This window comes from Spermophilus citellus (assembly GCF_964194105.1).
Source record: "Spermophilus citellus genome assembly, chromosome: 11".
Taxonomy (NCBI): domain Eukaryota; kingdom Metazoa; phylum Chordata; class Mammalia; order Rodentia; family Sciuridae; genus Spermophilus; species Spermophilus citellus.
Genome location: NC_138192.1, coordinates 56836822 through 56847484, shown reverse-complemented (window position 1 = coordinate 56847484; position 10663 = coordinate 56836822). Strand labels below are relative to the sequence as shown.

The 10663-nt window shown below is 37.2% G+C and overlaps 1 protein-coding gene across 28 annotated transcripts in view; it reads left to right on the top strand.

Moving 5' to 3' along the window:
• The first annotated feature begins 1090 nt into the window (after positions 1 to 1090).
• NEB (nebulin) overlaps positions 1091 to 10663 on the top strand; it is a 215778-nt gene continuing 206205 nt past the window's right edge. For 27 of the 28 annotated variants that reach the window (XM_081262441.1, XM_081262444.1, XM_081262436.1 and 24 more), the window contains exons 1-6: positions 1092 to 1198; positions 1818 to 1902; positions 2539 to 2603; positions 5917 to 5958; positions 8394 to 8597; positions 10359 to 10466. In XM_081262441.1, coding sequence (XP_081118567.1) covers positions 2568 to 2603; positions 5917 to 5958; positions 8394 to 8597; positions 10359 to 10466 — 390 coding nt within the window. In that variant the 5' untranslated portion in view covers positions 1092 to 1198; positions 1818 to 1902; positions 2539 to 2567. Of the gene's footprint in view, positions 1199 to 1817; positions 1903 to 2538; positions 2604 to 5916; positions 5959 to 8393; positions 8598 to 10358; positions 10467 to 10663 lie in introns of all 28 variants that reach the window. The other variant, XM_081262451.1, reaches the window with a different exon arrangement.

Here is a 10663-nt window from a genome sequence, read left to right as displayed (position 1 = left end):
AGGAGAAGTAAATATGTTTAAAATATGAGATTACTTTCTAATATTTAACTTCAACAGTTACAATATGTTTATCTCAAATCTTTATCAAGATAGGAATGACCCATAGGGTTTTGGCCTCAATTTAGAAGCAACCCAGAGAAAAAGGGCAATTCTCTGCCCTATAAGAGCTTGTGATTTCTATGCTATATGTAGGTACATACAGACAGAATTAGATTTTAAATGAAAAGAATAGTCCAAGAGCAAAGAAAGTGCAAGAGCAAGGAACAACAGGTAAGTTTTAAGAAAATTGTTGGATGATTTTTACAAAGTAAATGGATTACATTCGGAATTGCCTAGTAGGACATTACTTTATTCTGAGTGGTAATTTACTGATTTTCAATTTTTCTGCTCTTGCTGTTTAGAAAATGAGCCTTTTGAGGCTTATGTCCACACTTTGTCCCCAGGAGCCAGGAGTTATAAGTTAATAGGAAATTAGAAATCAGTGACCCCATTCCATCTGAGAGGCTCTGCATTATTAGTAGCTAGCCCTACCTAGGTTGGAGGTCAGGGAAATGAGTGGGCAGACTCCTTGGTTTTGTTACAGAAAATGATGCGGCCTAACCTCATTATACTGTAGATATCTTATCTAGTGTCACCATCAAATATTTTCACCTATAATTCCATTCATCACATTTTTAAAAATTGCTTTTGACAACTTGATGTTTTCTGGATCCTATTTCTCTCACAGCAGCACCAGTATAACTTGCCAGTAGTTCACCTGGTGAGCGTCACACCATCCTGTACAGATGGTGTGACGACACAGTTATCGAAGGGTCAAAGTCTCTCAAAGTCATGCTAATTTTCTCTAAGTTCTTTTGCCTGAATAGGATCTTGAACAAAGATGCAGTAAAATGAAAAATGGAACCTAAATTTGACCTCTAGAGTTTGGAAGTTAGGTAAAATTCCATCGCGTTGGAATAGTTCTAAGCAAGCAATTTGTTACCCTTTATCCTTTAGTGGAACTGTTGAACAGGTGGTTTTCAGAAGATCACTCAGTATATTTAGCTGCTGAAATTTGAGCAACTCAAGGTCTGATTGGCTGCTCCTGCCACATGATAATTCGAAGCCCAGGCACTGAGCAGGCTCTTGCCTGGGGTTCTCAGGAGGGGAGAGCTGGGAGAGGATTTGCTGCAGAGGAAGTTTATTTGATAGCTTGAAGGTAAGGTCTGTTTATGTCTTTTTCTCTAATGTTCTCTCAAGAGACGTTCCACAGTTTCCCTTGAAGTAATTTTCAAAGTTTGGGGTCCTAACTGGGGATAATAGTGATAGAAATGCGCCCAAGAAAGCCTGTAATCCTATTGCCCTTCAAAGGCCCTATGGATATCTGACATGTAGCATGTTTGATCAGAGTCAAGTCCTGCACTGACCGATTTATTGCTTGACCAAGTTGACTGTCTTGTCCAACAATGTTTTTTTCATTTTTTGCCTTCAAGTTTTTCCCCTAAGTATATTAGTATGAAGGAGGACATTTGTCCTACGTGCCTATATTTATCCTGTTCTACTGGGCTTCATTGGCCTCAGATGGAGGGGTGGTTTCGCTAGCTTAATAAAACCAGCGACTGTGGGGTATTGGTTTACACACAAGCATCTTTGGGCAAAGGGACAGCTGCTCCCAGCCATCAACATCTTATATGGGAAGGCCCCACTTGTTGGCATCAGACTGAAAAGGCCTTGGGAGATCCTTTCGTTAGTTCCTGAATTAGAAGCTTAAGCAAAAGACCTATAATCTTATGTGTACTTCAACCAGTGCTTTAAAAAAAATTTTTTTTCCCTTTCAGGGTTGATCAAGAGCTACAGAAGAGAAAGAAAAAAATCCCTATAAGCCAATGGTTTTCCGGAAGAAAATAACCCTATTGCCTTGAGGTTTCTGTTTTTCTCTTACAATTTATCGACAGATTTATTTTTATGTGTTCTAATTCAAAGCGTGAGATAAACTGCAGCATGCTAGAGCAGTACAGAACTCAGTTGACCCTTTTTTAAAAAAAATCTTTTTAGTTGTTGAGAGATCTTTATTTTATTTATTTATATGTGGTGCTGAGAATCAAACTCAATGCCTCACATGCCAGGCAAGTGCGCTACCACTGAGCTACAGCCTCAGTCCCTCAGTTGACCCTTTTGACATTTTGGCTCTATGACCTTTACTGACCTTTACTTCGCTAAGAGTTTTGCTTGAAAATGCTTTTTCTCCAAGTGTTTAGACATTTACATTCTCTATCCCTGGAGTCCAGACTCTCTTCTTACTCACCTTGGTATCCACATTCAACTTTAACTGAATTGATTGTGTAGAAGGAGCAATATTCAATATTCAATAAGGAGAAAGAGGTTTGAGATTTCCTTTGTTTAGGCCCCTATTCTAAATGTGTTCTCCCCCTTAGCCTGCAAAAAATATGTGTTATGTAGATTAGATGGGTCTTAACTCTATCTTTTATAGTGTTATAAGATCATTTCTGTCCTGGAAATAGATGCTAATGTGTTTTCATTTGTGTGGAATATGGAAAGTTTGTAGGTGTCACTACTACTCTGGGAAAATGGCAGACGACGAAGAATATGAGGAGGTGGTGGAGGTAAGACTAAAACAAAAACAAAACACACAAAAAGCCCCACAATAGCTCTGATAGTAAAGTAGCCCTGTAGTGACAAAGCTGTGTAGGTGAATTGATCATTAAAAAAAAAACCACATATATTTTATTATAACCGCACAAAGAATCATCATTAAAGCTAAGAAAGGAATATTTTATGTTCAGTTTCACTGTAATAATGTGGGGTGTAGAACGGAAAGGAAATACCACTACTTGTCATTTTTGCTTTTGTTTGAACTCACAAAAACCAAAACCAAAGTGTGCCAAACCTACAGGCATGTTTTACTCCCCAAATGGCTTTTTTTTCCACCTCCCAACACCAATAATCAAAGGGACAGAGGTGACACTATGGGGAGGAAGTTCCAGAAACTAAACTGTTTCTTAGTGTCTGCACAGCAATAGAGGAAAAAGAACTCAGTCCTCCTTGATTCAATTTATTGATTGTCTGTCTGTAGGGTGATGTGGGTTACCTAACTCAGAATCATCACATCTGTGAGATTGTGTATATGTATATGTGCATATATGGCCACAAATATGTAGAAACAAATTCATGAAGGTCAGAAGTGATAGTTGGAGCCACTTTCCCACCAACTTTATTGTATTTACCCATATAAGCAAAATTAGCTTTTGCTTTTGAAACTTGAATAAGTATGAAGACCGTAGTGGGTATCTTGACAAATTTTCTCCACATTATTGGTGGACGTCTGACATTTTATAAAGTCATTATTTTATATTTGTATCAGTTTACTTTGATCATGTTATAGAACTGTTTTCCTTACCAGTTTTTACCTTCAGCTTCACATTCTAGATACAAAATCTAAAGGCTTGGGGCTGTCACCCATACATAGTGCCATGATCTGAGAGTGCTTAATAATTCATAATTAATGATAATGATCTAAATATGGAAGCAGTTTTTAAAAATCTGTGCTCTTTAATAAGACTGAAAGTAACTCTAAGAGCTCCTCCAAAACAAATTCTAGATGAAAGTGTCAAAATTTATCTATGGAAAACTATTTTAGCGACCAGTCTCTATTTAGATGAAGAGGGAAGAATATTAAAAAACAAACAAACCCAGAATGAATCTCATACACTATAGTATTTGGTCTCTGACTTAAATGCTGATGGCCACATCTTCCATAATATTCTCAATATTATTACTAGTGAGCATTTTATGTAGGTCCCTAAGGATCAGAATTATCACCATCAGATATTAACATAATTATAAATTAAATTATCTTTCATATGATGACAATACCAGGAACACTTTTTAGCCTCTTACTTAAATATCCCTTGACTTTCTTAAAATAATTGTGTTCATTTGTCTTTGGAAATTGTCCTCAGTGCAGGGCCTGATTGATTTAACTAGTCATAAAAACGGAAGGGTCTATTTTTAGGCATCCCATCCATGCCATTTTGTCCCCATTACTACTTCTGAGTCTGACCAGCAGGTGCTAGACTAATAGACTGCCTGCCAGTGAGTGTTGAACCGAGGTCTCTTTGGTCTCAAAAAAAGATCCTGAGAATGGAATGGTGGCAGATTTGAGAAAATTGGTCAGGGAAGAGTTTAAAAACAGAAGAACTAGCTTTAAAAATATATCTCCTAGGGATATTGGACATCTGAAATAAAATTTTACTGTCACTCTTAAACTTGGAAAGAAAAATAAGTAAGGATAGATGTACTATCTAATTAGTGGCACAGCTCTTTAAAAAAGAGTGAGACTTGGCACACATGTTAATGCCAACCATTTGGATAATGCTGCCTTTTTAAAAGCTTATTTCTAAGATATATTTACCAATTGCAAGAGCCCAGAAAGGTAGGATTGGATGGCTCCCAAAGAGCTTCTTTTACTTGGATATTAAGAAAATCCAAAATATTGGGCATCATTCGCTTTAGTTTAATATTTCTTTTCAAGTCACTCATGCTTTGTGTGACCAAAAAAAATGGGTCCATGTGGCATCAGTATCAATATTTTGTAAAGTGTCCAAACAGTATTTTTTCATGTGCTGATGTCACAAGGGTAAAAGAGCATTTCTCTGATTCCTATTGCTATATGTAAGGATATACAGAAAAATATATATATATATTTTTTAGTAAAAAAAAGACATTAAGCAGGTGAAATAGAGCAGGTGGCTTTTTGGTCATGGTTAACTACTTTGATGAGAATTTACTGAACACAGGGCAGAAAAAAAAAGAAGGCCATTGAGGAAAATTTTGCAACTCTTTCCCCTCCCCTCTCCCCAGTAAGTATTTTGGTGTCAGAAATAAGAGAAAAGAAGTGTAAAATGTTATATATTTTTTGCCTGAGAAAATGAGCCAAGAATTTCATTTTTATCCCTTGCCTTGTGTGTCTTGGCCTAAATGAGCTTTGCCTTCTGTTTGCCCAGCAGAGCTGGGTGAGGCTGGGGCAGGATTCCACTCTCCTTACGCATCTGAAACAAAATGTCAGCCGGTTCCTATCTGCATCTATTTATTGCTAATGATGTCAGAAGTAGAACAAAAGTAGACTTATTTTCAGATCCAGGCTGCAGGCACCTTGTAGCTATCCTGGCAAACAGCAGCTCAACTGCCCCACATTTTGTTTGGAGTCTTCTCATTTTTCCTTTCTTACCTTGGCATTGTCTTCTTAGCACCTGTTTAGGACCGTCACACTATGTTTTCCCCATTTTTCTTGTTGGTGCATTATGATTATAATTATAATTATTGTGGGATCCATTGTTACATATTCATACATGCACATGACATAAGTATAATTTGGACAATACTGGGGACCATCTCACTTATGAAAATAGCCATCCCTCCAGAAGTACCACTTAGTAACCAGGGATGTAGAGGAATAATTGAGATATAGGTATGCTCTTGGATCTTATTTCCATGATTTCCCTTTAAAAATTTATTCACACTGGGGTGTCTGTCTTGTTTTGTTGTCAGTAAACAGTCTTAGTGCAGTTTCCCTTTGCCCAAAGAGCACACTCAAGAAATTGTTATTGTATTCTTTGCTAAGCAAATTCTATCTGGGGTACAATAAGAAACCATGTTACATGTCCCAGGAAAATAGCTTCCCCTGACTAAAAACCAACCTCATTACTGCATCTTTTCAGATGTCATTTACTTGAGCTTTCCTGAAGCTTCCTGAGGAGAAAATGGGCCCCCAAGTCTGAATAGGCTCCCTCACTACATCCTTCCCACAGATATTCTAAACCAACTAAGCTAGTGATGTCCCTAAGGGCTCAGCTGAGGTGGGGTTGAGGTGGTTCCTGCTCTGCTTCTCATGACCATGCCTTTATGCTCTGTTTATAGTACTACACAGAGGAGACAATTTACGAAGAGGTGCCAGGAGAGGTAAGGCCCAGTCCATACCTGCATGAGCCGCATTTTCATTGAAGTGGGAAGAGCCTTCTTCTCTCTCAGACTCTCAAGGCCGCAATGATGGCAGAAGGGAGTATCTGAGGAAAGCTCACCCACCTACCTACGCCCAGAAGTTGGTGGTAAAAGAACAAACATTGTAGTTTGACAGGTTATCTCACTCTTTTTGCTATTCAAAAAGTCAGCAGCTGATGGTTCCTCCCATTGCTCATACTCTTTTGTGTAGACATTGCCCATTAGGCTAAAGTCCGTGGCTATCATCACTCTATAATAGCCTTGGACTTGTAACTGACATAGGGTCCCTCGGTTGCATTGTGTAGAGTTGTAGGATATAATCTCTGCACCAGGAACTATGCCTCCAAGATTTTGTCCCTGATGATGCAATAAAATGTTACTAGGATTTTAACACATTGGGAATTCTGAGAAAGACACTCCCATAAATAGTCCAACTTGGAAACTTTTTTTTTTAAACACCAAGTTGAAACACCTCTCTAATGCTTCATTTTCTGCATGAAGCTGTTTCTCTTGGAGCATGATACCCAGTGATATGGATGGCTATCCTTGAGGCCTGCTCAGAGAGCCTGTGTCTGCATTAAAAATAAACATCTGTAGATGCTATAAATTGGTTGGTTTCTCATGATCAGCCATGGATTAGCAATAATGGACAGAAAACAACCAATTAGTAATGATCCAGCAACTTTATAGGGAGTTTTCCTGAACGTACAACTTCTCTGTTAGGTTTCTCTTTTCATAATTTATGCCAGAACTCTTCCTTTGGCACGGATGATATTTGATCTGAAGGAAACGATACTGTGAGATGGATTGAAGACTTGGCTGCATACCTTCTTTTCCTACATATAGTATTTTTAACCTTGATCTAGATTCAAACTTTGAATCTTAGTTTCTTCCACTATAACCTGTTGTAAGAAACCATGATTTCCCACCTACTATATACACGGAATTGTTGTGAAGAGAATGACCTCATTTATGTTGTCATTATTATTCTTGTCCATCTAAGTGTGAGTGGGAATGGCACTCCAGTTCACATTAATTAACTCAGCCAAGAGAATGGTAAATACTTAAACTATGGATGCAATTCATTTTTTATTTTTTATTTTTTTATTTTTTATTGGTTGTTCAAAACATTACATAGTTCTTGATATATCATATTTCACACTTTGATTCAAGTGGGTTATGAACTCCCATTTTTACCCCGTATACAGATTGCAGAGTCACATCAGTTACACTTCCACTGATTTACATATTGACATACTCATGTCTGTTGTATTCAGCTGCCTTTCCTATCCTCTACTATCCCCCCTCCCCTCCTCTCCCCTCCCCTCTTCTCTCTCTACCCCCTCTACTGTAATTCATTTCTCCCCCTTGTATTATTTTTCCCTTTCCCCTCACTTCCTCTTGTATGTAATTTTGTATAACCCTGAGGGTCTCCTTCCATTTCCAAGCAATTTCCCTTCTCTCTCCCTGTCCCTCCCACCTCTCATCCCTGTTTAATGTTATTCATCTTCTCATGCTCTTCTTCCCTACTCTGTTCTTAGTTACTCTCCTTATATCAAAGAAGACATTTGGCATTTGTTTTTTAGGGATTGGCTAGCTTCACTTAGCATAATCTGCTCTAATGCCATCCATTTCCAACCTAGATGCCCTTCAATAGGCAATTCATTTTTTAAAAGTCCGTTATTCTTTATCTCATTCTATAGAGAAGAATGCCTGAATGCCTTCAGAAAATGCAACTGATTTTTTTCTTTACTCATTTAAAAGTTAAAAGTAAATAATCTGGGGCTGGGGATGTGGCTCAAGCGGTAGCGTGCTCGCCTGGCGTGCGTGCGGCCCGGGTTCGATCCTCAGCACCACATACCAACAAAGATGTTGTGTCCGCCGAGAACTAAAATAAATAAATAAATAAATTCTCTCTCTCTCTCTCTCTCTCTCTCTCTCTCTCTCTCTCTCTCTCTCTCTCCCCCTTTCCTCTCTTTAAAAAAAAAAAAAAAAAAAGGAGAACATTTAAAAAAAAAAAAAAGTAAATAATCTGAGCATTATTCAGTTGTCTTAACCTTTTATTCCCCGGTCTTAGGTTTGCTTTCATTTTATGCAGACTATTTAAAATTTTCAGATGTTTATGAATGTTATTTCTGATTTTATGCTAGCTCGAAGTGTTTGAGTGTCTTTCTGTAAAAGCAATTAAGGCAATGTCACCATCAGCATTGGGAGTTTTGTAACGTAATATGCCTTCATATGGCTATAGTGCGTAGCTTCCTGTTTTGGCCTGTTTTATACCTCAGAAGTAACACCAGGAATGTAATCTGACTTAAAGTTAAAATAGTGTATACCGATACCATGGCACCACAGTTTTTACTTTCATAACAATGTTGAATTGCATGTCAAATTTTCAGACAATAACAGAAATCTATGAAACCACGACAACAAGGACATCATCTGACTATGGGCAATCAGAAACTTCCAAACCTGCCCTGGCAGCGCCAGAGCCGGCAAAGCCAGTGGAGAGGAAGAAGGTCATTCGGAAGAAGGTGGACACTTCCAAGTTCATGACCCCCTACATTGAACATAGTCAGAAAATGCAGAATCTTTTTAGCACAGTGAGTATCCAACTCTTGATGAACTGGTTTTATTATTGAGAAGTTACTGATCTTAACTGACTGTTTTGGATGCTGGCTAGATTTTTGTTTCTCAACCTTATACGAAAAAAAAAACTTACTGTGTAGAAACACAAGCTCCTTTCTTGTGATTCTTGAATTTCCTTTCATGTATTCATTTGTACCACTGCAACATCAATGCAAATTATTCCTGAAAAAAATAAGCATAAGGCCAATTATAAAGCATTTATTGGTACTTAATCACTACTTGCCAATCTTGAATAATGAAATCATAAATATAGACTTCACTGAGGTCAGTTCAGGAAAGTGAGATAACATACATAAACTATGAGCAGAATAGACTCTTAAATAGAGTAGCTAACAGAATATTAAAAATCTGTAAGGGATATGCAGTGAGGAAGAACTTGTAGATCAGACTGGAAACTCACTTGAGATTGAGGATCAGATATACTCCAGAACCATGGTTTTTAACCATGACTTCACAGTGGAATCCCTAGGAGCTTGAAAACTCCTGATGCTTAGGTCATTCTAGTTTAATTGGGCCAAGGCTCATGTCTGTGCAGAAGTAGCTTTAAAAGCCCCCCAGGTGATTCTCATGTACAGCCCAGGCTAAAAATCACTGTGCTTGGTGGTGTCTGATCCTTAAAGTCCCTGTATAGTTCTATAGTTACACTGACGGGCAGCAGATTTAGACCCATTTTGAAGCATCTAACTTGTTGATTTTTTTTTCAAGATCTAACTAGGTAGTTTGATTGCATGTCCTATGGGGGTTTAAGAAACTGAAATCCAGATCAGGGGAAGATTGGATTACATAGGACTAAAGTTGATGTCAAAAGTGCCCTGTTGCATTTGGCCAATTAATATTTACTTTGGGTTAAGTATCAACTCCTGGCAACTACTGAGTAAATTTCTACTTCACATTCTTGAATGATCTAAGATTTAGGTGTCTAAAAATTAAAAATTTCTTTATCACTGCCATATTCATCAAAGATACAAAATTGTTTTGTTAATTTATTGCCACAAAATCTCATTAGTTCAGACATTACAAACCTAGAATTTCTGATATTCTGAAAAAGACTGTCAGCAAAGTTCTATAATATTTCAAAAGTGATTAGGAACAAAATCAATGATATAATTTAGATTGTTGACTATTCTGCTCAAGAGAACTCCTTGAAGTCTTAATAGTGATAAATTATGCATGTTATTGTTAAAGCAAGAATTCATTGTATAGTTAGCAGAAATAATAAAAATGCCTTTCATTTCAAAATATTCCATAATTTAGACTTTTCATTAATTCAGCGGGTGTCTCAGCTATCTAAACCACCGAGGTTTAGATGCAACTTCTGAATTGAATATTTTTTGTATTGTAATAACAATCAAATCTTTTCAGACTTAACTCATTTTCTATATTTATTTTCTAAAATAATTGAGATTCAGGCTTTTTATATGCACATTCAAACAAAAAAAATTTGAGAGACTCATTTTAGGGCATTTCCAATACAATAATCTCTAACAAATTTCTACTATTTCTAGGACCCAATCATATTTAGGAGGAATGATTAACAAATCTATTTTAGTTTTTGCTGAGAGGATATTAGACAAAATAAAAGCTGTTATAACTGATATTGTTGTAACTTGGAGAGTTTTTTTTTTAAAATCAGTTGAGGATAAGTGTATTGTCTGACATTTTTGCTGCTATCTTATCAGGTTCTAGGTGAGTATCTAACTTTTTCCCCCCTTTAGAATAAATACAAGGAGAAATTTGAGAAAGCAAAAGGACAGCCATACGCCAGCACATCTGATACTCCAGAACTTCGCAGAATCAAGAAAGTGCAAGATCAACTTAGTGAGGTGGGCTGCATTGCTTAAATAAAGGAGAGAGACATTTCAAAAATATGCCTAGCACTGGGGGCTTTAAATATGTGTAGTGAGAATAAAGGGTTGAATTACTGTGAGCGGGTTCAGAAATCTAGAGAAAGCATTAATCATAGATTATGTTGCTATAAACATGAACCCAGAGACTTCTGTGAGCTTGGCTCAGCGATGAG